The sequence below is a fragment of the Eretmochelys imbricata genome, chromosome 18, assembly GCF_965152235.1.
Source record: "Eretmochelys imbricata isolate rEreImb1 chromosome 18, rEreImb1.hap1, whole genome shotgun sequence".
In the NCBI taxonomy this organism is placed as follows: Eukaryota; Metazoa; Chordata; order Testudines; family Cheloniidae; genus Eretmochelys; species Eretmochelys imbricata.
The window spans coordinates 21904226-21930958 of NC_135589.1; the positions used below are offsets into that span (position 1 = coordinate 21904226).

The following is a 26733-nucleotide window of genomic DNA, read 5'->3' on the forward strand; positions in this document are numbered from 1 at the left end:
CACAGCAATTCTGTAAACCGTGTGCCCATCTAATTCCACACCCTGCCCCCTCCTAGTCCGAGGGAGAGCAGCTCTCTCATCAGCCACCTGCCTTCCCGCATGGCTCTCCAAGCACACGGCAGCAAACAGGTAATGCATATCTGGGGGCTGCTGCCAACCTCGTGTTCATGTTCTGCCCATACTTGGCTACTTGTATTTTTCTTGTGTCCTTTTAAATGGCAGAACCTTTCCAGCGTTTCCCCATCCACAGCTCAGATCCGTGTCCCCCATCGAAGTGTTGATTTGCTCCCATGGGATGTTACGGTAATGGCCCTTGGCTGGGATCTGAAGACTAGGACAGTGAGGGTGCTGGACAGCGAGCTGCTGCTCGGAGCCCCCCAGAACAGCTGTTTTCTGTCTGGCAAACAAGCTATATTCTGCCCTCTCTACTCTCACATTTGCACACCAAATTCCGGCATGGACTGTGTCAGTCTCCGGCCAGGAGCCCTTATGGAGCACCAGAGAGCAGCACCTGCTCCGTCCTTTGCCCAAGCACACTCCTCACCAGTCTCCAGTGGTCCTAGCTCCAGCAGAATTGGCTGCAGTTTACGCAAGTGACTATTTCCTCACTGACAGCTCATGAATCAGCAGAGCTGCTAAGCTGTTATCACCTGGGGCAGACTGCATCAGGCTGGCAGGCTCCATGGCCCTGCCAAGGGATGGAGGGCTCTTACACTGACCCACCCTGTTAGCAGGAGCTAAAGCCCTGCTCAGATCTGCTGGGTAAACGTAAGAACATAAGAATGGCCAGACTGGGTCAGACCAAAGGTCCATCCAGCCCAGTATCCTGTCTACCTACAGTGGCCAATGCCAGGTGCTCCAGAGGGAGTGAACCTAACAGGTAATGATCAAGTGATCTCTCTCCTGCCATCCATCTCCACCCTCTGACACACAGGCTAGGAACACCATTCCTTACCCATCCTGGCTAATAGCCATTAATGGACTTAACCTCCATGAAATTATCCAGTTCTCTCTTAAACCCTGTTATGGTCCTGCCTTCATAACCTCCTCAGGCAGGGAGTTCCATGCCTTGTTAACTCCACTAGAGTGCTGGGTGGGACCCTCCAGCTAGAGAGAACACGGGGCAGAGAAAGGGAGACCCTGTAGAAAGAGCCAGACTTGGGGAAGAGACGCATGTTCTGTTCCTGGGGGGGTGGTTTGGAACAGGAAGGGAACATCACCTGCTTGTACGATCACTTCTGGACTGCCTGGGCCAGTATCCCTGAACACTTTAACCCCATTCTGTAATGGTTCAGAGGAGTCCGACTGCTGGGGAGGTAAGATCCTGTCCTTGGGCAGTCAGGAAAATGAAGGGAGGTGGAAGCCCTGCAGAGTTTTTTGCCATTGCTGTAGAGCAAGGCTTCGCTTCAACCATGTACCTCCAGAGGAGAAGCAAATGTCCCCATGGGCACTGCTGCCAGGAGACACTGGTCCTCAAAGCCCCTGGACTGCAACAGCAACTTTGTCCCATTGACTCCTCTGTTAGAGCGCTATAAACGGATCCCACGCCTGTAAATCGACTTGGTATAATCAGTCTGTTACAATCGGCAGTGGGAGTCTGTCAAGGCTTGGTGCCAGGCAGAGCACACAAAACCTGACACACGACTGGCTAGGTGGGGACCGGCTGGAGCCTCTGCTGGTCTCTTGGTTCCAAACTCAGTCTCCATCAGACTGACTCATCTAGGCCTGGGGCTGTTCATCTGTTAACTCTGGGCTTCAGTCCCGACCAGCCAGACATGGCACCGTGTCTCCTGAGCACCTGCACATTTGTAAGCGGGTGAAAAGCACGTTCCTGGTTACCCTGGCTCAAAATACCCTCAAGGGGATCAAAATACCCTCACGACACCCTGTGCTAGGCAAGATCTGCTCCAGATCAATGCACCAGATTCAAATGGGGCACTGGGTGCCGCTCTGACACCCCCAAGCCTGGGGCCGTTTAATAAGCCGTGCGAGTAAACACTTCTATACCTGCCAGTGGGAACGGCTGCAAAGCAACGCTCAGGTTCAGGATGGTGACCTCAACCACACACACAGTGTGGCCACTGGGATCTTCCGATCGGAGCCTCTGTGCCAGGGCGCCTCTGTGCGCACATCTGTATGGACACAGGCTGAGAACACCTCACTTCTCTGCTATCTCGGTCTCCCTAGGCTTAGGGGTGCCATGCAATCCCCTGCAATCGCCAGGGGGATACGCAACCAGGGCTCCCAAGACACCCCCACCTGGCGAGCGGCCCCACATTGGGCAGGTGTTGCTGTGCGTCACAAGCGGGGCTCGTTTCAGGTCTAAGCCAGGTCTTTTCTGCCCAGGGAAGACTGTCTCCCCTTGGCACCTTGGGAGCCTGAGAATCGACCCACTGCACACTTGCATTTCCCCTCTGCTCCTGCCCTGGAAGCAAATGGCCACGGTCCCTGTGGTCAGGAAAGGTCAGAGGGACGTGGCCAGCGCCAGGACACGGGAACATTGTGAGACAGAAACACCAGCCAGTCACTTCCTCCTGGTTGGATTTATTGTCTCTCTGCCCCATGCTGGTACCACTCCCCCTGCAAGTCAGCTGGGAACACCGCAGCCCCCGCTGGCTCTGGCTCAGCCCCAGAGAGCCCGTGCGGCTGGCGCTCCTCTCAGCCCCGGCTAGGGAGGGAGCAGGCTATGCGACAGCGACAAACCTTTGTGCAGGACAGCATTGGCAGGCTTGTTCCCAGCCAGGGACTCTTTGGAGAGATGCTGGTGGCTTTCGGCAAGGCACTCCACTTCAGCCAGACGGGCGTTGAGTGCCATGGCCGGGTGATTGGGGTCCTGGCTCATGTTGAGGTACGCGGCCCTTCGCAACTGCTCCTCTATCACCAGGGCCTGCTCCAGTAACTGAGACACGTCCAGAGAAGAGAGAAGAGTCAGGGCCAGATCCTCGGCGGGGATAAATCGGTGCTGCGCTGGCTATGCGGATTTACTCCGGCCAACGTTCCAGCCCTCTGGCTGCCCCACTTGTCTGACACGGGGGCACCCACAGCCACTGAGGGGGGAGCAGACTTCCCCTCCCCCTTAGGCTTTTCCATCTCACCAAAGTGGAGGCTGGGGGGCCAGTCTGCGGGGCCTAGCCAGTCCTCAGACACTGCTGTGGCTCAGACGGAGCGGACGGTTAGTGCCAGCTGCTCTGACTGGCGGCATAGACACCTGGCCTAAGAATTAGGTGGAGACCCCTGGACTCACTCCGCAGAGGCCAGCCCCTGGCAAATGGATGGCAACAGCTTTAACTCACTCCCACTTGGAGTGCAGAGCAGGGATCTGGCAGGCAGCCCCGTTAGACACTGAGCAGCCGAGGACAGTTGATTTATACCCATGGAAGGTCACGCAAGGCCACAGCAGTTCCCTTTGCTGAGCTTAGTAAGAGCTGAGTGAGTGGGAACGATGCTCAGCTCCCAAAACAAGCCCAGGGGAACCCACTCCATGGGACCCTGATACCTGACAAGAGGCCCCTGGCCTAAGTAAGGAGCTAGGCAACAGTCTCATTGCAGTGGTTCATTGCCACTCCATGCAGGAGAAGTAGCACGTAGGGTCAGGGGCTGTCTGCAGCCCATTCCCTATGAATCTGTGTCTGGTGCCATGGTCTCCCTGCCAGGCGCTTAACACCCTTGCAGACCACTCCCTGGCTCTCTCCAGTGCATGAGACTGGAGCCCACTCCCCACCCTCCAGCACAGCTCCACTAGCCCTCCTCCAGTGGGGGGCACCTTCCCTCCAGGCTCACCTTGAACCGTCGGGCAAGGAACTTGTTCTTCATCTCGAGGTAGTTCCCCTTGTGTATCTCCGACTTGAATGGCTCGTTCAGAATCACATAGCGCGGGTCGTTCTGGATGTCCTGCCAGCGGGCATAGCCATGGCTGGGTGCAGGGAGGGGTGTTAAGGGAAAAGGCCAGATTGCCAACTGCAATCTCATTGGTTAGCCTGGGGAGTTCGCTTAGTGACACTTTCAGCCTTTCAATAGCTCTCGTCATCTTCAAAGCACAGCACTAAGTAACCGGTGCAGCACTCCTACTGTGGTCCCCTGGTGACAGACTCAGGGTAGTTAAATGACGTGCCCAAGGCCAGAGAGGGAGCCGGTGTCAGAGTCAAGACCAACACTCAGGAGAGGAGTCTCTTCAGAGCAACATGAAGACAAAGATCTTGCTCATGCTGATCACCTCCCCATCACCCCGCGGCGGCCCAGCCTCTCTGGTCGCCTCCCTGTCAACCGCGGCAAGGGCTCTCACTACAAGTTCAAGGATACGTAACAATTCCCGCCAGCAACCAGTAGTCATGTCTCCGGTGCCAGATGTCGTAGATCTTGCCCGAGGAGACGGCAGCTCTCTCCTCGTTCTGCCACAACGTGTGCAACTCTGAGAAGGCAAAGCCGAGCCACGTTCAGCCAGCAGCACGAGAGCGTACCTGCTGCTAGAACGCAAGGCAGGACTAGCCAAGAGGACGTATTCCTGCCTGCGGCCACTGGTACTGTGTGTAACCTCTGGGCCTTTGACCCATTTCAGCCACTGGCTAATGTCATCCTCTACTGAAGTCAATTGACACCTTAGAACCAAATCACGGGTCTCACAAACACCCCATCTGCCACCTTCTTATTCTGAGCAGCTTTGCTCCCTTTAAGGAGGACAGATCACTGGCTATAGAAAGCTGCCAGCTCAGTAGGAATGACGGATATATTTTTCCTTTTAAATGAGCAAAGAGGAAAGACCCCTCCCCCAGAAAATTTATGATGCTAGAGCTAGACGACTACAGCTAAAAGCTGTGTTCCTCAGGCATGGCTACTAGGATTCTAAGCCCCGGCATGCAGCTGGTGGGCAATAGATTGAATGACATGTCTGATGGTGCTATCCCTAAGCATTGGGAATAGGCCATGAAGAGAAGAGGGAGGCTCTCTCTCAACCTGGAGAGTGGACTTCATTACCGAAGAAAGTCTCTAGTCCAGGGCCCACTTTGGAAAGGGACCTACACAGTATCCTCTAGAAGCCCAGGGGACTCCATGCTGGCATAAGGTTTGACATTAATGATTCCTTCAGTGCCACGGGATGCACAGACTATGGTTACAGTGGATGCTATGACAACTGTGACATCAAAAAAAAAGGAACTGACAGGAAGTCCCATGATGCAATCACTCCTCGGGACTGGAGCTCTTTTTAAGTATGCAGCTATGTAAAAGGTCAAACCATTTAGGCTCAAAATTTAGGGTGTATCTATTAAAAATGGGGAGGGTTGCAAATATGAATCTGAATGGACGTGCTGTCCTGAATTAAACCAGCGAATGCTTTCAGTGAAAAACATGTTTCAAACATTCCTTTGCAGCATCTGCAACCCCAGTATAACCAAGGTCACAAAGGCCAGGAAATGAAAGGGAGTATAAAAAGAACATGAAACTGACCAGTATAGCGTCTTAGGCCAGTGAAATACAAAAAGTTAACAGTGAGCATAACTGGAATAAAGCAGATTTGGTTCTTGTAGTGCTTCCTGTTTCAATATTCTGTGGAGTTTTATTAGTCACTCAGGTGTACTTTACAAAATATGAGCTGAGTATACAGTGCCGCAAATGCTGAGGTGAGAATGACTCACGTGATAAACAAGGCTGATGATTTTAGCAGCATCACAGACCAAAGCAGTAGAGAACTCAAGACAGCTCCCTGAGCTTAGCTTTCCCCAGCAGCCAGCGACTTCTAGCACAGAGCGAAGATCTGGCATTGTGTTCTGGGACGGGAATTCCATTAGTTTAAAGCGCTGTCAGGCTCAAATCCTCTCTAACTGAATATGCAGAAAACCTGAGCAAATCTTGGGCAGCTTTCGCAGGCACACTTTAAAAGTGACTGGGATGCTCTGTGTCAGCCCCAAACCCTGTTACCTGTAAAGCCGCCATCAGCAATGTTGAACATGAATCTGAAGTTCATATTTTTATCCTCCTTCTTCCCATCCTCCTCTTCCTCTTTTTCACCATTTTGCTGAGTCTCACTCTGCTCCTTCTCTTCCACCTTGGTATCCTCTGCTTACCAAAGACAGTAACATCAGATAAGCACAACTGACCCTGCCATGCTGAGCTGAATTGCTTATTTCTCATCATTGCCCCATTAACTGCAGCAGCTCTCTCCTCAAATCGTTCTCCAAAACACCCCCACGTGCATCTCACCAGCCGGCCTCCGGGCCTCCCAGCTAGCACAAGCAGCGCCCGCCAGCCAAGATGCCAGTGGAGCCAGGAACGGGTGAAGCGGCTCTACACCCACCTCAGAAAGGAAATAAGGAGAAGTGTCAGGGAGTTCTCTTGCCCGTCCCTAGAGCTATTCTGAGCCACTGCTCCAACTGCTAGGAAACGTGGTCTAGTGGTTGCAGCTGGGCACTAAGGGTGTGGCTGGCCCGGGCCAGCTGACTCGGGCTAAGGGGCCGTTTAATTGCAGTGCAGTTGGGCTTGGGCTGGAGCCCGGTTCTAGGGCCCTGCAAGGTGGAAGCGTCCCAGAGCTCAGACTGTAGCCCCAGCCCAGGGAGCCTGAGTCAGCTGAACTGGGTCAGCCGCGGGCGTCTAACTGCAGTGTAGCAAGACCCTAAGTCCCTCCTGAGGCCCATTCTGGCTCTCGCACAGACTCTTTGCATGCTGCTGGGCCCCCATCTCCACTTGTAAGTCCAAGCCACAGATGGAAAGTCGGCAAGAAGCAGCAGGGTACACAGCTCCCGGGTGCGCTGCCGCTTCTCACAAAGGTGTGGTGTACGAGCCGCAAACATGGTCCATAAATGCACTTGCACATCGTAATTAAGCCCTTTGGGGCTGGATCTCACTTCTCGTTATAGGCGTGTACACAGTGATCACAGCCTGTGGGCACCACCACAACACAGACAGGAAATAGCCGGAGCTGCTTTTCTATTCCCCTTTCCCTGGCCAAACACGCTACAGACACATGGCGCACGGCCCCTCACACACAAACACACACACGTGCATGCGTACTGCTCCGTAACACACAATCTTGGATCAGTTCTCTGTTGCAGTTCAGGTCATGGGCATCTTACCTGGCTTGAACTCTTTGTCTTCCCCTTTACCTTGGCAGGCATTTAATTCTGACTTTTCCAATGGCTTTTCCTTTGCCTGAATTGCCTCATCTGCAGGAATTAAACAGGACCATTAGCAGGCAGAATGCTGTTTAGAAATGACCACCAGTGTCTCTGGACTGATTTGCCGGTCCTATTTAAAGTCGCAAAGTATGTGTTTGCCTGCCCATTGCAGCTGGTAGACCCACGTCAGAAAATGCAGTTTCCTCAAAACTGAAACGTTTGGTGGTTTGATGGGGAAACCCCAATTTGCATCATAAATGGACGCAAAAATTATGTTAATAAAATTGCGAGAGCTTATTCTAGTGTTAGGCCCATCACTAGAGCTCTCCCAGCACTACCCATGCGTGAAGATACATGCTCCTAGGTCTTGTGCTGATCCCTCATTCAGGGGTGAATTTCACCCTAAGCCACACTGAAGTCCCATCTAGCAGGGCACAGGCCTCAGGAAGAGGGGTGCATGTCACCTGCAGAGAGATTAACCGCTCTGTTTTACAAGTTACATTACATACAAAAAGGTTCTTTAAAAACTATGGGGGAAAAGAGCATGTGATCATGTCATTACAGACTGTATCATAATGCATATTCACGAGGGGGCCCAATCAAGGTTGCACGGGCATTTCCTAACTTGCGCGAAATTGATTTTACAATCTTTACATTCTTTTAATACAGTATTTTTATGGACTTTCCTAGGTACAAACAAATTGCGTGATAGGGTTGTTACGGTTTTACACAATGGAACGCTGGGAAGATTTGAACTCTGCACCGTCGGGCACTGAGGTGGAGTGGCTCGAACTACGGGATGAGCTATGAAGCCTCGCTGGGGGAATACCGCATGCATGCGCACGGGGCCTTGAACAAGGAAGGAAACAGTCTCTCAAGCGGTGCGGTGACAGCTGGGGCTGCCCCAGACTTCGTGGATGCTCCGCGTGCAGCAGGTGCCTCACCTCTCGCCGGCAGCCGCTCGGGCGACAGCTCAGCCTTTGCGCTCTCTTCCTGTTTCTCGTCTCTCGGTGTCTCCTCGTTTCTGGAGCTCTCTTGGTTCTCCTCATTCTCGGCTTTCTCTGCACTTGCTGGACCCTTGACGTCAAGTGGGGACACCACATTAGCTGCTCAAAGGGCTCAGGGTATGTTGCTGCAAAGCTGCCCAGAAAGCCCCGACTATAGCGTGGTCCAGCAGCCATGCCCTGGCTCTGATTTACAGCGGACACCGCTCTGCCTAGGTTCACCTCCCCAGGAGTCCTGGGGTAATACTACCCGGGGGCTGCGTGGCTCCGTTACTAAAGTGCTTTAAACGTGATCAATGACGAAAGACAGGAGCGTAACCCTCCTTTGCAAAGCCCCATGTTACCAGAACGTGCAACATAGCATAAGGGCTGAGCAGTACAATTCCCATCCTGGCTTTTCAGAACTGCAGGCTGATCTCTTCACTGTGCAGACAGACTTCCCCACTGGGTTCAGTTTGTATGTACATAAAGGGACAGATTAGGAAATAATTAGCTACTTGAATAGTACCGTGAAGCTGTAACAATGCCCTTGGAGAGAGGACACTGTGGGAAACCAAGCTGTGCCATGGTGAGATTTGTACAATTTAGCCGTTAGATTGGCTGCCATTTCCTACCTTGGCACATGGACTGATACAGATGGGGCCACTTTCTGGCCCAAAACTGGGGTGAAGGGCCAGGGCCAGGGCCAGCGGAGCTCCCTGGCCAGGATCAGGATTGGGGCCGGCAGGGTTCCCCAGGTTGGGGTTACAGTTAAGACCTGTAGCTCTCCCCAGTTTAGGGTCAGAGTTGAGACTGGTAAAGGTTCCAGGCCAGGGTTAAGGTCAGGGCCAGCAAGACTCCCGTAGGGGCCCAAGGCGAGGGTCAGGGCTGGGGCCAGGCAGGGGGCGCTGTGTTCATTCACACAGGGGGCTCAGCCAGCTGGGAGGGCGGCACAGAGCATGCTCTGGAAGCCTTTAAATAATGTTGTAATGGGGCGGTGGGGGGGGCTGCACAGGGTGCCTGGAGCCGGTGGTTGTGAGAGCTGCAGGGAAATGCTCAGCACGAGCTTCAGGGCAAAGAGCCAGCTGACCTGAGCAGTGCTGCAGAGCCCCAGGGGCTGGGGAGAACTGTGCAGACACGGGGCACTGAGAGACTCTGGGCAGGGCAACGGGGCAGATGAGGCACTGGTCACTCTGGAGGCCATAAGATCAGTACTCAGGACACTCGAGGACGGGATGGCCCCAGAAACCTTTCTGTGTGCACAGCGGTAGCCCAGAGTGGAGAAGCCTGCAGAATGCCCCATGCTCTGGAGCACACAAAGGTTCCTGCGACAGCAGAATATGCTGCCCCTGCAGGGAGGCAGCACAGACAAGGGCTCGGAGGATGGCAGAAGCGAGAACCTCATCCCTGGGCCCAGCTAGGGAAGGGTCCTCGTAAACTCCCTCTGTCTGACCTACAAGCAGGTTCGGCCAGCTGGGCAGGGATTCCTGGGAAAGGCTTTATAAATACAACAGAGGAAGAGGTTGGAGGACACAGGGCCAAGGGAAGCAGAGAAAGAATTGCTGGTTCAGCCCAGCTTTGCTGTATCCTGGGGACACTGCGTGTGCCACTAATGGGGTGTGCGAGCTCCAAGAAAAGAAGGGGGAAAGGAGCTCCCTGCTACCTGGCTCTCAGCTGGCTTCTTGGGCTTTGGCTCCAATTGTTCCTTTTCCTCTTGGAGCCCCAACTGTATTTCTGTTTTGTCTGAAACAACAACAAAAAAGGACACCATGTGAACTGCGCTCAGTTGGGCCATTCGCGTGGTGCTATCGGGTAAGATTAACCCTTTGGGAGTCGAGCCCTATTGGAAAGTTTTGTTGTTCTAAAAACTTTCCAACTCGATTCCAAGGATTATGAGTGGGAAGCTTATTTTTAAGTCAAATGTTGCTGGTTATAGGCAATTTCATCCTTACCTTGGAAATAGATGCAGTTACTATGGAGCCTTTGTGTCTAACTGTTAACTTCCCATTGTTATTGAGAGGGGAAAGAACAGCTTGTAACTATGTTAGAGCTCAGCAAAAGTCCCAGTATATCCCAACTGGCCCTGTGGGCCCTGGCTTCCCAGGTAGACGCTCAGCGCCCGGAGGGCTTCTCCCGTCAGCGCAGGTAATCCACCTCCCCGAGAGGCAGGAGCTAGGTTGACAGAAGAATTCCTCTCTTGACATAGCACTGTCTGCACCAGGCGTTAGCTACTTCTCTCAAGGGTGTGTATTTTTCACCCCCCAAGAGATGTAGCTCTGCCGATGTAAGTTCCTAGTGTAGACCAGGCCAGAGCCTAACCCAAGAGGAGTTAACTGGAGTGTAGAGAACTCGAGCTCACTCGGCAGTGAAGACCCCTTTGTGGGGCATTATGGGAGAAAAGCCAGATCGATGCTGTGATCTCAGTCACTGTGGCCAACATTCTCAAAAGCGACTTGTGATTTTGGGTGCCCAGCTTCAAACACCCTGCAGGGCCCTGGTTTGCAGAGGGTGACAGCCTGTTTTCTGGGGTTCCCAGGCCCTTTTAAGGCCTCTCAAGGTGGGAGTCCGAACAACTCCAACCACTTTTGGAAACCTGGGCGCATCTTGCTTTCTCAGCAGTTTCTGGACCCAGGATTATGCTCTCCATAAAGCAGCTTGTCATCACATTTACCTGGCTGTGCCACTGGCCCAGTCTGCATATGTGCTGGGCTGGCTGGGACAGGGGTGTTTGGATCAGAAGAGACAACCTCGCTGGATTTTTTCCCCTCCGGCCCCTCCAGGATCAGATCAGGGGTGCTGTACTTCCCATTGACATGTTCAAACTCCTGAACCTGACGCACAGATACAATAATGAACAACACACCTGGTTAGTTTGTAAACACAGTCAGACAGCAGAGCTGCCAATCAGAAAAGCGTCCCCAGCATTTCATAACCTCACAGACTGCGTGGCCATCAGTGTCCAGGTGAGAACAAGCTCACAGTGGGCTTTGTTGCGTTTGCCATCCAGCAGCCAGATACTTGAGCAGATCTGACTGGCCAGCACAGTTGCCTATCCAGTGTCCAGACCAGCACGGCTGCTCTGCATTTTGCTGCATTCGAGGCTCGGGAATGAGAGGCAACAGCTCTACCAGGTGAGCTAGCAGGGGGCCCTGCACATGCAGAAGCGGAGCTCAGGAGCCCCTCAAGCTCCCCCAAACTTTGCCTCTCACCTGCTGTTCCCTGCATTTACTCTGCAGGAGACCCCTCTGGAAAGAAAAGGTATTCAGTTACTAGCACAGACGTGGCTGTGCAAACGAGTGACCATGCTAATGCCTAATGATAGCCCGTGTGCATGCCTGGGGTGAGACAGATGTCGCCAGAAGCCTGAACACACCCAGACTGATCAGAGTCCATGCCTCCACTTGAAAGCTTCTTGCTTTACCTTTACTTTTTCCCCTGACATATCTGACCTTGCTGTTCTCTTCCCCTTTCATGTCACAAGTTCTCTCCCATACACCCCATGCACTTCACGCTGCTCTAGGTTGTTTTCCCTACACTGAATTTTCCCACCCTTCCTGGACAGTTGAGCAGCCCGTGTCGCTAAAGACACCGCATGAACTGAGGTCTCTCACTTTGACATGTTCCCATTTCCCAGTTTGATCACAGGATCAATTCCATTCTCAGCGTGATCTCTTCTCAGAATGAACTGTGGCTGCTCACCAGAGGGTATTTGAAGGTTGGGGGCAAGTAGTACAGATAAAATGAGAACCTTCACCCAAATCCAAACCAATTTTTTTTTAACCATGGGATGTGGAAAGTTCTCCATCACTTGGCATCTCCGAAGACCCAATTCAGCTAGATACTTAAGCACATGTCTAATTTTAAACACAAGTAGTTCCACTGGCTTCAGCAGAACCACTCACATGCTTCAAGTCTGGCAGGTGATTCAATATCTAGCTGACTCAGGGCCTAACATCAAAATCAGGTATCTTGCTCAACGATATGCTCTGGATCAGCCACAGGTGTTGGGCTGGATGCAGGAATCAGTGGGGGTTGTTTTCTGGCCTGTGATATACAGGAGGTCAGACTGGGCGATCAGAGACAAGGACCCATAGGGCTTGGCAGGCAGCTTGCGCTGTTATTTTAATAAGAGGGGGTGTTTCCATAGACCCCAGTGTACTCTACATTCAATTCTTAGAGGCGTATTCAGTGGATCACTGGCAAGAAGCCATTCAGCAAAGTCACCGACATTCAAAGGAGCCCAGAACATACCTGCAATGCCACAGTCCAAATTTTACTCACCCACCTTCTTCCTTACTAGTGACATAACTCCTATCCTCGTCAACACGTGCTGGCGCGAGAGCCCTTCTCGGGGAACGCCGTCCGCAAAGGTTTCAGCACCATCTGCTCCAGGCTCACATAAATGTCTCATAAACAAAGAGACATAAGCCCTGGAAATGAAAGGAAGAGTTCAGTCTGACTGAGGTGCCCTGGACCCTTCTCCACTTGCCGAGTACCTGCAGCTTTCACTCCCGACCGGAATCTCAGGGGGGAGAGGAGCAGTGTGTATTTATAGGGAACCGTTCGGTTTCTTTGCCTTTCATTTTCACACTATGGGTCAATGTCTCTCCGGGTGTGAAGTGTAATTATTTACTGGTAGCACGGTAGCAATAGTCTCCGTTGCGTGGAGCACTGTACACACACATAATAAGACAGTGTCCATCCTGACGAGCTTACAACCTAAATGCTGCAGTTGCCTAGGAAACCTGTCGAGATAGGCAAGGACTGATGGCCTCTCCAAGCCTGGGGTCCCCTCCACCGACACAGAGCCTGGGCAGTGACCATGCTGGGGGCTTTGCAGCTCTTTGGGGCAGAGCTCTGATTGGGAAGCCTTTTCTTCATTTCTCCAGAGCCGACTGCTGCTTTTAACTGACTCCCATGTCCTATGCGAGACCTTCTGCCTCTTGCGCTCACCAAGGGTCCGGCCTGCCGAGAGAATGACTCTGGGCGAAACTGCACTGAAGTTAATGGAGCTGGGCCCGTTTACGGGAGCTGTGGCCCGGTATATCCAAGGGTTCAGTTATAAAGCACTTATCGAGGGCACTTGCCATGCTCCACACACCGGGCAATGCAAAGGCCCCCCCAGCGCAGCTGAGATTCTTTCGAGTGCTTACTTGTATTGCACACTCGAGAGAGTCCAGTGAAAATGGCAGAAAGCAACCAACCGGAGCCCAGGGCCCGGAGCCGGCAGTGTCCGTCCAGGGAGCCTTTACCTAAACTCCTTCTCGCTTTTCCCGCGAAGGTCTCGGACCAGCCAGTGTGAGTTGAACGCGTCCTGGGGCGGCATGCCCCACCGCATGATAGCGTTCAGGAAGGCCTTGCGCTGCCGGGCATTAAATCCAAGCACCTGCAGAGAGCACGGCCATTAACACAGCCCTGCAAGAGCACAGGGCATCTCTAAGCGTCACGTGCCCCACAGCAGGGCTTAGCCAGAGCTAGTCTGAACAGATACGAATGGACGATACAAGTACGAATCAGGCCCACGGGGTAAGGCTGGCCCTGGCTCTGGCTCTGCCCCCATGGCAGTCACGCTGATGACGGCTTACCTCAATGTTCCCCCCAACTCTTGCCAGCAGAGGGGGCAGAGGCTTGTCTCGGTCACTCTTCAGTTGCCTCCGTGACTGTCTCCTGCCACCTAGAGGCAATCGACATACTCTGTAAAGAAGCCACGTTTGCTGAGGGAGAAAACCTGGCGTGCCAGCCCTGGTACGGGTCTGCAGGCACAGCAGAACCATCCCTGCACTGCTCTGATGGGGATATTACCACAGGTTCCCCTCAGCATACACACCAGTCACTGCAGGCTGGGACAGATGGTGCCTGGGACCCACGTGCAGGTCCCAGTAAGATCCACAGGGATGTGGCATGAGCTGCGGCCAGGGTAAGGCTGTGGGGAGAGGTCTGGAACCTTAAAGTGGCTACAGCAGAGTCCCAGAGTCCTCTCAAAAAACAAGACAGAAGCAAACTCTGTGCACACCGTGGCCAGAGCAGGAACATCACGGCTTACCCAGAACTCAGGGCCCAGCAGTTGTGTGCATCAGGGTCCAGTTCTCTGTGCATCACACTGCAGTGCAGGAGAAACCATCCTGCATTCCTTCCTGCAAAAGCCCTGGGTGCTAGAACACAATGGGCCTAGTCTGCTGTTTTACTGGGGACCTCTTGTGACCACACCTGGTACATCTCCCCCATGCACTGCAAGGACCCGCTGAAGTCAGCCTGTGGCATCACATCCTGCATTAAATCCTCTACCAGTCACTAAGGAGGATTTGGAGGCTGTACATAACAGGCTCAGTGGGGAAGGCCCACAGAGATGCAGGATGTTTTTGTAGAACAGGTGTTGGTTCCCAGGCCTGATGCTGATGCTGACCCGTCTCCCACTGGCTAAGACGCTGTGGTGTCTGTCACACAGCAATGCAGCAAAGGGAACGCTCTTGGTATGGTCAGCGACGGACAGGAGACATCCTGCCCAGCACACCCATTCCACCTGCTGTCACGACGGCCCAGGGCTGGACCACATCTCCTAAGAGCCTCTCACCACAGCACAAGAACTAGACCATAACTGTGTCTGGGACCCAAGAGGGGTGTAAGGGAAAGAGCCAGGCACAAAGAGAGGCCTCCTGGAAACTCCAAACCAGACTCACCTTAGCGACCCATTGCCACTCATGCCATTAAAGGGCTGATCCTGGGCTCGGGTCACAGCAACATGCTGCCACACAGGGAGCAGAGCTTGAGCAGCAGGACATTGGGCCGCTGGGGAGTGGGGCCGGAAGCACCGTGTATCTTTCTGGAGTGAGCCAATGCCTGGAGCAGCACTGATCAGCTCCAGGGAGAGGTTCACGCCCAAAGGAGGCAGCGTCCTGGAGCCTTTGTGGGAAGCAGGGCGGTAAAGGGAAAATGGAGAAGACCCCTCGCAGAGGACAGACTCCTATGAGCCTCTCCATGCTGCTCTGCTCCGGGCCCCATCTCGTCCCAGGGACGTTCAGCATCCATGGCCCATTCAGTCCACAGCTGCTCTTCTGAGACCACCAGCAAGCGCAGCAATTGGTGCCCGGGGCTCTTGTGACACAGAGCTGGGATACTCCAGGCATTTCAGAAAGACCCGAAAGCCCGCAAATGGAGCCAGCCTGCAGCCACTCCTGACCAGGGCCAGAAGGGGAACCCCACATCCCAAGTCCAAGCCCACCCGCCAACCAGCCTCCTCCAGCCGATACGTTTTTATCCAGTTTGCCTGTCTGTCATTCTCGAAGGACCTGACGGGGGTGAGGGCAGCTCAGGGAGGCATGCAAATCCCTGGCGCTGTCGAGAGGGAGGAATTTGAAGAGTAATAAATGCCACGACTCACTCTGACCTTCGGGTCTTTCTTCAAAGTCTTCGTCTTCGTCCTCGGAGCCGATGGAGTATTCGGACTGGTTATCGGAGAGCTCGTCCTGCCACTCTGCAGAGCACAGGGGGACAGAGGTCAAAGGAGCGGTCTTGTGCCCGCCAACCTCTCCACATGTCCTCAGGAGAGAGATCTGGGACTCGGCACAGGGAAGAGCTTTCCCAAGAGAGGCTTGGACGGGCCTGGTCCTTCGACTTGCCAAGGCCTTTCCCGCCTGCGCGGCGCACGGGGCAGAAGTCTGGCCCCTGCTGCCAGTGTGAGAAGCCCCCAGTGAGGGGGGGCATTTCTCCCTGTCTGAGGCAACTCTTACCCCATCTGCCCCCCGTCCCAACATGGAGGGATGGTGGGGACCAGCTGGAATACAGCTCTGCTCTGCCAAGTCACAGCTGATGGATGCATAGCCAGCTGGCATCAGTGAGACCAAAGCATGGCATCCCAGTCACCAGACTGATTCCACCTGCTGTCAAGACAGAGCAGAGCAGGACCATGACTCCAAAGAGTCCAGCGCTACAGGACGAGAACTAGACCCTAGCTGATGTCATGTCCTCTCAAGACCTAAACAACTCCTTGGCTGCTCTGACTTGTGTCGAGACCAGGACAACTTGGAGCTCAAGGAGCCATAACCTGCTCTCTGAGAACCCGTCAGCCTTGAGATCCTGCCCCGAATCTCTAAACTCTGATTGCAACACATTGCCTACCCCTTTGCTCAGCGTATAATACCTGTCCCCGACCATCTCACCCCGCCCCGTAACACAGCAGGGGAACATCTCAGACAGTGGTACTGTCGCCCCACAAGCAACAAGTGCAACTGCCAGCCTGGTCGTGCTCCTTTTTCTCAGTCAAAACCCAACAGCCCGACCCCGTTTCCAGCGGCAGCCGGAGGTCCCGTGCGGTTCCGAGGGCAGAAGCCGTACCTTGGTCCTCTTGCGAGGCATCATTGTAATTGACCTGTTTGCGGATCCTCTTCCCTTTGCCAAGGTTCCTGGCCAGATCTTCCTGCTGCTGCTCATAATGGTGCCTGAGCAGCTTCTCCCAGTAGTCGGGGTCCACGTTCTCCTCCTGTTTGATGATCTCTCGCTCAACCTCCTCCTGAAAGCACAGGCGAGCAAGAGGGTGGGGAGGTTAGGCACCTCAGCTCCATGCTAGCCCTGCCCCGAACAGCCCCTGCCGCTCCACACAGGCTGCCCTTCCTGAAAGGCACTTCAAAGAGAGAGGGGCTGAGAGCAGAGTCGCGTGCCGGGGACACCGGTGCTTCCAGCGCTGCCAGCCCCACAGGAAGGAGACTCCGCCTCTGTCCCTTCTTACCCAGAGTCAAACATTACATTAAATAAACTGTCCCGCTTCAGCGCTGCCATTTCTCCTACCCAGCAATGGCGACCTTGGTGCAAGGGTACAGCTGGGTGTCAGTGGCCTGGGGCACAGCTTCCTGCCAGCCATTCGTAGCCCCAAAACACCCCCTACAATCTCAGCAGTGTAACCCCGCTAATGTCAAGGGGGAAATCTGCTGGGACTTCCAGAAATAAGCACCCAGGGTGGGCCTGAGAGAGATGAAGAAGAGCAAGTCCAGCGGCTCCCAGGGGAGTCAACAGTCATGGTACGATATGTAAACAGCAGCGTGCCTGGTCCCAGACTCCCAGGGCTTTTGTCTGCCTGACAGGACACCCCTCTGTAGAGCAAAAGAAATGAGGCTGGTGCCTTGGGCAAGGGGGACAGGACACCCCACTCAGACGCCCTCTGTCAGGGGTTTATCTAGTGCCCCCCCCACAGTCTCCTCAGGGCACCCCTGGGAGGCAGGGCAGGGCTGGGCTGTCACCCCACGTTACAGATGGGAACCGAGGCACTTGTGAAGGGTCAGATGGGGAATCTGGGACAGAGCACAGAACGCTGGAGTGGGTGCGCTGGAGTCAAGCTGTCCAGAGGCAGCTGTAAGGGCCAGGACAGGGGAATGCGGACACCCTCGTTCACCTGGCCACGGCTGTCTGCACACCCAGCAGAAGGCTTGGCTCTGTCTGAGGGCTGGTCTCAGGAGCTGAGTTCTCACTGGCAGAATAGCAGGGCCACGTGCATCCTCCTCCTCCAGCCCCAGAACACGGCAGCACTCCAGTGGCGCCAGACCCAAGCCTGCGGGTCCCGGCATCGCACAGCACCTGCCGACTGCATGCTGGGGCTCTCGGGGAGCTCTGCCCTCTGAACTCAAACTATCCCACACACAGGGTTGGGGCGGGAGGGATTCCCAGCTTCTGCAGAATTATTTTCCCAACACACAAGAAAAGAGGAGGACGAAACGCAAACAGGGGCAAGTACCCAAAAAGATTAAATTCAAGACATGATACTAATCACATTACCACACCGTCCTCTTCTCGCACAACATACTGGGCCACTTTAAAGGAGCTGAGATACTCGTTCATGTTCTGCAGCTCCGTGTCATCAGTCGCGTCCTGGTTCCGATCCAGAAGCTTGGAGATGGCCGCGTCGTCGTAGTGGATCACACTGCTGTCCTCCACGTCTTTATTGTCCCCTGAATAGCACAACCAAGGAGGAGTGAGCACACACTCCCCAGAGCCGGGGACAGAGCGCCCCCCCGATGTTCCCCTCCCCAGAGCCAGACGCATCGGGAGGGGCACAAAGCACGAAGGAATTGCACAGAGTGGAGGAACAGGCAAGCAAGTGGCATGTAAACTTGCAAACAAGCTGCAAAAGCCTAAGTCAAGGATCTTCTGGCTGCAAACTTGCTGATCCCTTCCGTGTCCTCCACCCCGTCCCCCGACAGGGCGCTCTGCCTAATCCCAGCAATCAATGCCATCGGGGGCAGCTGTTCTCTTACGCTTTACGTACCTGGCGGGGTGCCTCCATGTTTCTTTTTCATGCCTGGAGTCACGGCGCCCCCTTTGGATGACGGTGCTTCGGGAAAGGGGGTCATAGGGTCAGGCATGGTGATCCGCTGGCCCTGCGACATCATGCCTGAAACAGAAAGGGCAGCAGGGATGTGGGTGGGCTGGGAAGTGGTGAGACAATACAGGCTGGTGAAGCGTAAAAACACCTTATACGCTTCTCATTCAGGACATTTTCCCTCCCTGTCTCACCTTCCACATCATCTTTGAAGAGCTCCTCGGTCCCAAACTTCAGAATGTCATCCAGCTCCTGCTTAGTCATGGAACCAGACTTAGAGCCCAGCCCTGGACGGACGACCAAATGGGTCAGCATCATCTTCCTTTTGGCCACTTGGGTGATGCGCTCCTCCACAGAGGCTCTCGTCACGAAGCGGTAGATCATCACCTTCTTGTTCTGTCCGATGCGGTGAGCTCTGCTGAATGCCTGTAGGGAACAACGCCCGGGGGAGTTACTGACAGGCCTAGTCTGACTAATCCTTGGTCTCAACAACCAGGTGAGCCCCTCCCTCCACGTGGGCAACGTCACCAACAAGTCGCACACAGGAGCATGGCCTGGGGACGTCTCCCTGCCACAGGAACCTCAAATTCTCAACCTGACAGTGGGAATCTAGTCAGCCTGTGTTTCCAGTTCTTACGGGCGTTGCAGGCTGAACTGGGAGTGGTGAACAAAGGGCGAGCTGTAAAAGACTAAGCCGAGAACCTGCTAGCTGCAAACATGTTCTGCCCTTATCTTCCATCCCCCTCTCCTAAGAGGGGGGCAGATCTCGTTGGAGGGCTTGAGAAGCTTGTGTGTAACTGAAGGGCGATAGATCATTAGCACCATTTACCTGGAAATGGGATCTACCCCGCATTTCCCCTTCACTTTTCCATTTTTACTAGGGCATTTGCTTCGTGTCTGCCATAGGAAGGAAAGAGGCCAAAGCAATACCAGAGGGCACAGAAAGCAGAAGGGTTTCAAAATGGAGTCATTCCTTCCTACATTTTCCAAGAAGCATCAGCAGCTCTTTAGAGAAAAAAACTATTGAAATATACATGGAGTGCCAGCAACCGTACAGGAAATGCAAACAGGGGATGCAGCTGGAACATACTCACTCTATAGCATAAGAAAAAGAAAGCACAACACACCTGGATGTCATTGTGGGGATTCCAATCAGAATCATAAATAATGACGGTGTCGGCCGTTGCAAGGTTTATGCCCAGACCCCCAGCTCGAGTAGAGAGAAGAAAACAGAACTGCTGAGCACCAGGAGCTGAGGAAGACAAACCCACAAGGGGGTGTAAGGTGAGACAAGGGGCTTTAGTTCAGCTGGAAATGCGGGACACTGTGTTTAGGTGATAAAACACAGGGAGCATTCAGTCTAAACAAACCCACCAAAAGAAAACTTGATGCTTAAACCGGGGCGGGGGGGGGAAGGGTGGATTAACAAATGTGTCAGTCACTAGAAATCAGTTACTGGGAAAAAATAAAACTCCAGCTCTCAGGGAAAGCTTGGTAATTCTCTGAGACAGACGAGTCCTTCAGACTAGGCAGCACTGTCGTTACCACCCTGGGATTCAACCATGTGACTCGATTAAAAGCGTCTAAGTCAACATGTTACAAACATCCCTCATTATGCAGCACAGTACTGGACTTGCACATGTGAGCACGACAGGCAGGTCTGCAAAACCCACCCTGGCATAGCAGGTGTGTGCCCTCTGGGCACGCAGTTACCTGCTTCATGAGCAAAGACAGGGTTTGGTGGACACAGATAGCCAGATTCTGAGCTCAGCTGCACAGTGTAAATCCAGGTGAGCGCACACAGGCATTTTGGCTGGTTCACCTGTTGCACTTTTGGAAAGTCTGGCCCAGAACATCTGTCAAGCTTTCAGCCATCTGACTATATTTAGCACACTAGCTCAATGAGAGTTAGCACAAGTGCGTGCAGGTGAGCTGGGAATCACGAGCTCAGAGTGTAGACGCAGCCTTAGTAATTACCGACAGACTGAAAAACCACTGTGCTCTCAGACACCCCAGCTGCATCGGGCCCAGCGGTGTCAGTGAGTTCAGCATTCAGTGTCAGTTGTGGAAACAAGTACGTGGATTCATGTTCTGGATTATTCGGATTCTTCATCTTGCGGGCAGTGCCTATTTCAGGTGTTAGGTACCCTTGGGAGACCAGACTCCTTAAGGGGGGTACATCAAAACACGAGCTTTGGGAAAGTGCAGCTTGCACGTGTGCAGGGATGCAGCTAGCAACAAGCTGTGCACGGCCACCCGTATTCACCAGTTTTTTGCCCCCACTCACGAGATGCCAATACTCAGCCAATCAGACATCACGTTATACACTGGTCCCGTCACTCGTGCAGCTACACACAGAGACAGCGCTGTGTTAGTCACGGGCCTGATACAGAACAAAAATCCCTGCAGCTCACCCTCAGAACCATTACCCCCATGACATTAAACCGGAGTCCTGGATTGCTCAGGACGTATGCTGCCTGCACCATGAATGGAAAGGGAAGCTCTGATTTTGTGTGTTCTCTACAAATAATAGCAATAATGCGTACCATTAAACCTGTCGATGGCTTCTTGGCGCAGGCCTCCCGTGATCCCTCCATCTATCCGCTCATATTTATAACCCTCGTACTCCAGGAAATCCTCCAGCAAATCCAGCATTTTCGTCATCTAGAGAGAGAATCCCACCATAAGGTGCTGTGCACTGCCCTGGAGAGTGGGACTGGGGGGCTGCAAACGCAGCACCTGGAGGGAGATTTTGCCTGAAAACAAAAAGTGGGTTTGGCCAGTGGGAAATGACATCTCACCCCTGGAAATTTAGCTGCCGAAAGGAGCAGGCGTGCGGGTGCCTTTTGCAAACCTCATCGTGCGTGACGTGTTTGGAAGCCTGAGGCGCTGTTTGCATTACCCAGAGGGCTGATCTGGGCCTAAGTGCATAATTCCAAGGCCGCCACCCCCATTTCCAAATCATAGCCCCAGCATCTGACTGAACAGAAACAGTAGCAATATTATAAACAAGCTATTGTGATATTAATTGCCATTATAGGGCACCTTTTATAGGAGTTCTTAGCGTGCTTTGCAAACACTGACACTCAAAAATCCCTGGGCACATGAATTGGTATTATTATCTCTGTTTTACACATGGGTAAAATGATGTTAAGAAAGATTAAATGACTTGGCAAAGGCCACAGGCCAAGTCATTGGCGGAGCTGGGAATATAACCCACATGTCCTTACTCCCAAAGTCTGCTGCACCAACCCCTAGATACACTGTCACCATCTCTCTCATTCATCTCAATCGGTATCTAATAAAAATCCCCTAGTACAGAAATAGATGTAGGAAAACCATTCTGGTCCTTTATCTTCAACACAATTAACAGTTTGTGATCAAAATGACACCGCCGGGAAGTAAGGCTAGAACGCTCACCTGTCACTTGTGAAATAAAATAGCCTTTTGGAGGAGATGCCTTCCCCTCAGAATTCCCAGAGCTTTGGGCTTTGAGTCTTGAAGGCGAGGGGAAAGAAATTCTCTTCACTCACCTGGGAGAAGATCAGGACCCTGTGTCCCCCATCTCGCAGCTTCTTCAGCATCTTTTGCAGCAGCATCAGTTTCCCAGAAGATTTAACCAAAGAATTCCCATCGTAGGATCCATTTGGCAAAACCGGAGCCTCCTGAGAACATTGTAAGTGGATCCTTGGTTGGTGGAGGGAGTCTTTACTTTTGCCATTCTAGGGGCAAAGCCTGTCCACACTGAAGTCAACAGGAGGATTGCCACCAACTTCAGCAGGAGCAGGATTCAGCCCCTAGACTAGAGGATTATTATAAATGGTTGGTGGGGGGATGAGGTCAGAGACAGAGTCTGTTGGCTGTCCACTTGCTCCGCCTGCTGGACGTCTGCTGTGGTTTTGTAACATTACATTGCAAATTCAGAAGCCTGCCAAACACTGAAATCCATAAGCCATGCTGGAGAAAGATCAATGAGAAATTCACTGGGTTTCAGAGAGAAGATGCCCACCTCAGACTGTTCAGGCCAGAAAAAATGACCTGCCTTTAAGATGATTTCGGTGTAACAACCTGGAGGATGCCTTGAACACGTGTATTGAAAAGAAAAGGTGCAGAAACATTGGCCCTCGGCAATGCACACATACATTACAGATCTGGAGCTTCTGAAGTGAGGTAACTTACCACAGCAGCCACAGGGAAGAGGTACGGGTGATTACAGCACTTCTTCAAATCCATCATGATATTGAGCAGCGACACCTGGTTCCCACCACCTTTGGAATTCAGGGCTTCAAAATTCCTCGTCAAGATGAACTTGTAGTACTTCCTGCATTAACAGTGATGGGAAAGACATTACCACCGACATGGGATTGGCCGAAGAGGAATGAAGGGATCAAATTCATCCCATTGACTTCAATGGAGTTACACCGCTATGGATCACTTCATCGGATGATTTCCACTGAATGCACCCGATGAAGTGAGCTGTAGCTCACGAAAGCTTATGCTCAAATAAATTGGTTAGTCTCTAAGGTGCGACAAGTCCTCCTGTTCTTTGTGCGAATACAGACTAACACGGCTGCTACTCTGAAACCTGCTATGGAGTTACACCCGGCAAAGAACTGGCCCAGACACTTAAAAAATGTGATCCTGTCTCTGCAGGTCCTGGTCAGTCAAGTCCCTCCGCTGTCCTCTTGGATAACTCTGTCCTGGTCGGAGTCCCCGGATGAGGTGGGTGAAGTGTTAAGAAATATTCCTGCTGCTGTGAGCTGTGTGAAAAGAACTTGTGCTCCAGAGCAGGTATTTCCTGGAAGATAAATTAACCTTTCCTTGCTGCTCTTCTGCATGTCAGTGGAAAGCTGGGACCATCAGCAAAAACCAGATGGGTTCTACCCAGGCATGCAAGACCAGACTTGTGCCCCGCTGCTCGAGCCTTGTGTGACTCCACATCTGCACTGGTGTAACTGAAAGCAGACTCTGGCCCACAGGGCTGACCGCATTCAGCAGTAGAGCAAGTGGATTTTACCTCGGGAAACTCCGATTATTCAGGAGAACACCGGGGTGCATTCTAGCGAGACAGAGCTGTAGCATTCAGCATACTCCACACAGCTACACCTCTCAGGCTTCCAATGGCTCCGAGAATTTTAATGATTTTTCAGATCCATCATTTCCTCCATGTGCCAGACGCTGCACAGGGCAAGGAGCCAGGCTTCCGTTTACCAAACCCTCTGTCAGAGGACCCAGCCCCACCCCGCTGCCGTGACAGGAAGGGGCCAGGGCCGCTAACTCTTATCAAGGCTGAATGCTCCAGTGCAGATTGGGGTGTGTGGCTCTCCCCTAACAATCCATTTGCATGCCCTCCGCGTAGGCTGCAGCCTCGCTCCACCGAGCACAAATGCGACGGTGTGAAAGAAGCCAGCGGCGCTGTGCCCTCGCGCTTCCGGAAGAATCGTCTGTAGCCCTTGGTGGTTAGTCACTAGCACTTACTTCTGCATCTGGCTGAGCTCTACCCTCACTATCAGCTCTGTTTTTGCAGGCATGTTCTTGAACACGTCGGCCTTCAGCCGCCGGAGCATATGGGGACCCAACAGGTCATGGAGCTTTTTAATCTGGTCCTCCTTGGAGATGTCAGCAAACTCTTCCAGGAACCCTTCCAGGTTGCTGTAAAAATAACCCATAATGAGGTAGCACACGGCAGGTCATGGGGGACCCATAACCCAAGCGATTCATACCCTCAGGGTTTGAATGAGGAAAGCTCGAAGGGAATACAACGGAAGGACGCTCCCACCCTGCGAACGTAGTTCCAGTTCTACAGAGGAATGGTACAGGCCACGTAGAGCGGATTTACTGCTTCTGTTCTGACATTAGACGTTAGCCAAGTTCCAAAGCCACCAATGCCTCCTTCTCGGGAGGAAGAGGATGGATCTAAGAATCTTTCACCCACAAGTCCAGTGACTGCTGGGGAAGGCCATAAGCCCAGCTGGGAGTATCCCAGAACTATATACATGTAATGTGTATAACACGAATATTTATTTATTCTAGCACAGCGCTGCGACGGCCTCCTTCTGCCATCTATCCGTCGACCTGCCTGCGCCTCTCTGTGACACTCACCCAGCCAGCGAAGGGAAATAGTGCAACTTACTTAAACCTCTCCGGGGTCAGGAAATTGAGCAGGTGAAAGAGCTCCTCTAAGTTGTTCTGGAGCGGCGTTCCGGTCAGCAGCAGCTTGTAGTCAATCTTGTAGCTATTTAATACCCTAAAGAACTTGGACAAGAAGCCGAGTCAGGTGGGAGCAGTTCGGTTTGAGGGGGTGGAACCTGCTCAGTTGGTCATTTTAGAGCTTTTGGTTCTGCTAATCCAAAGTGCAGCCGAACCGTGGAGTAGCCTCCACTCCCTCCTCATAGCCACCCCAGCCACCAGACCCCGCCATTCAGGCTAGCCCAGGGAATCCTCTCTCTCCCTAGGGAGACCGGGAGGAGTTCCTCTAACCAAGGTGACACTGGCTACCCTGCTGAAATGATTATCCTGCCAGCGTGACTTGACTAAATCTCACGTGGTTTGAAACTGAATCTGCCCTAGACTTCTTGCCACTGGAAGAAGTCTCTCAATTTCCCTCAGTCTTTCCATTTCCAAGCCAGGAGAGCTTGGGACCGCTGAGGATGCATCTCATTTAGCCCAAGGGGATGGAGGGAAGGAGAGGGAGCGTCTTCTTTGGCTCTCAGGTGAGCCCTCCCGGCTGGCCTGGCAGCAGTGCTGACTGGCTCTGTGGGGCATGGGGGGCTGTCACCTCAAGGCTTCTCAACCAGGTGGGTAAGCCAGCCCATTGTGGGCCATGGAGGGGATAGAGAGACAAGCGGGCATGAATCCTCCAGAGCCAACTCCCGCCCCGACCCTGGCAAGGTGTGGCTGCTGCTGGACTCGGCAATCTATCATCATCATCATCATCATCATCGTTTCTAAGCGCTTCAGATTTGCCCACATCAAAGTGAAGCCGTGCAGCGCCCTGTGGCATCTGAACGCCAACCGCCAGTTTTCTTTTTCCTGTGTTAAAGAAATCCACTTTGCCTCTTTTCTGTGTTTTTACCTCCGTTTGGAATTTCTGACTGTCACCAAACAGACTCCCCTGCTCCAACAGTGCGTCATCCCAGGCAGGCAAAGGGCCCCATCCTCCTCCCATTTCTTCCCCCAGCTCCCACCAGTGACAGCCCGAAGGCTCCCCTGAACTCCAGCTGCGCCCCAAACATACCAGTCACATCTGCTGACTTGAACTGACCCAGGCAAAGCCTCCCACCTGCTCTCCCTGCTAAGCCAACGTGGCTCCTGAGGAGCAAGCCGGCGTCAGGACCACCGCAGCTGTGTACCAACAGCAGGACTTCTAAGGGCAGCGATGATGCAAGAGGCAGGAATAATCCAGATGAGATTCAAACCCCAAATTGAGTTTGGGGGTCAGGAGGGGGACGTGCGGGAAATGATCTTTTGATGTGCAACCTGAGCAAATCTGTTCTGGACCCACAGAGAGGGAAACAAAGGGGAGTACAGCCATGACGGGGCAGTGCAGTTGGAACGGTAAATGCACGTCCAAGTAACATTCTTCCCAGCTGCCGTGAAAGATACCTACTTTGGATTGGTTGTTCTTCAGCCTGTGAGCTTCATCCACCACCAGACACGCCCACTCTATAGAGCCTAAAACAGCCTGATCAATAGTGATCAGCTCATAGGATGTGAGCAGGACATGGAATTTAATCTGAGCTTCTTTCTAGATGAAATAGAGAGAGAGAACATCACAGATTAAAGAGACCAAGGGGACATGGTTGCCACTGGCCCTCAGTGCTTCTGCATACTACACACATCCCAACACATGAAGAAAAATGTGGACTCCTTTGCACCGCACTACAAAATGCCAGCAAGCCCAGTCTAGGAATGAATCAAGCCAGCAGAAAATCTATATCCATCTGAGCATTAAAATGAATTAGGGAGCTGTATAAACCAAACAGAGAAGGGTCCTGCAGAAATCTGTAAAGCCCATCATAAATCTGCTGCATTTATAAACAGGGTCAGCTTCTCTCTTTGGAGAACAGTTGATTCTGCTTCTTAGGAATCTCACCCTCTGTGGGTCACGCTGTGCTCTCATTTGCACTGGTATAAATCCCAAGTAAATCCACTGGCTTCAGGAGAGTTACTCTGGATTTAAACTAGCACAAATGAGTGCAAACCTTTTCCATCCCTACCTCTCTCCCTCCCCTCCATGCCAGAAGCCTGTTCTCTGGTGTTCTGGTTCACAGGCCAGGCCACATGAAACAGAAACTACAGTTCTTTATCTTACAGAGAGTGCTAAACTGAGAAAATC

At 52.8% G+C, this 26733-nt stretch overlaps 1 protein-coding gene across 1 annotated transcript in view; it reads right to left on the reverse strand.

Annotated features, from left to right (window-relative positions):
* Positions 1-26733, reverse strand: part of CHD5 (chromodomain helicase DNA binding protein 5) — an 81224-nt gene that overhangs the window by 4988 nt on the left and 49503 nt on the right. The window contains exons 16-38 of the mRNA XM_077837592.1: positions 26005-26142; positions 24529-24650; positions 23874-24047; positions 22575-22716; positions 21929-22060; positions 20942-21059; positions 19523-19647; positions 18590-18821; positions 18342-18467; positions 17852-18024; positions 16421-16595; positions 15468-15560; positions 13675-13763; positions 13342-13475; positions 12375-12519; positions 10761-10920; positions 9753-9832; positions 8051-8183; positions 7065-7154; positions 5914-6054; positions 4300-4408; positions 3781-3913; positions 2704-2899 (exon numbers count right to left, since the gene is read on the reverse strand). Of these exons, the coding sequence (XP_077693718.1) occupies positions 2704-2899; positions 3781-3913; positions 4300-4408; positions 5914-6054; positions 7065-7154; positions 8051-8183; positions 9753-9832; positions 10761-10920; positions 12375-12519; positions 13342-13475; positions 13675-13763; positions 15468-15560; positions 16421-16595; positions 17852-18024; positions 18342-18467; positions 18590-18821; positions 19523-19647; positions 20942-21059; positions 21929-22060; positions 22575-22716; positions 23874-24047; positions 24529-24650; positions 26005-26142 (3160 nt within the window). The remainder of the gene's footprint in view (positions 1-2703; positions 2900-3780; positions 3914-4299; positions 4409-5913; positions 6055-7064; positions 7155-8050; positions 8184-9752; positions 9833-10760; positions 10921-12374; positions 12520-13341; positions 13476-13674; positions 13764-15467; positions 15561-16420; positions 16596-17851; positions 18025-18341; positions 18468-18589; positions 18822-19522; positions 19648-20941; positions 21060-21928; positions 22061-22574; positions 22717-23873; positions 24048-24528; positions 24651-26004; positions 26143-26733) is intronic.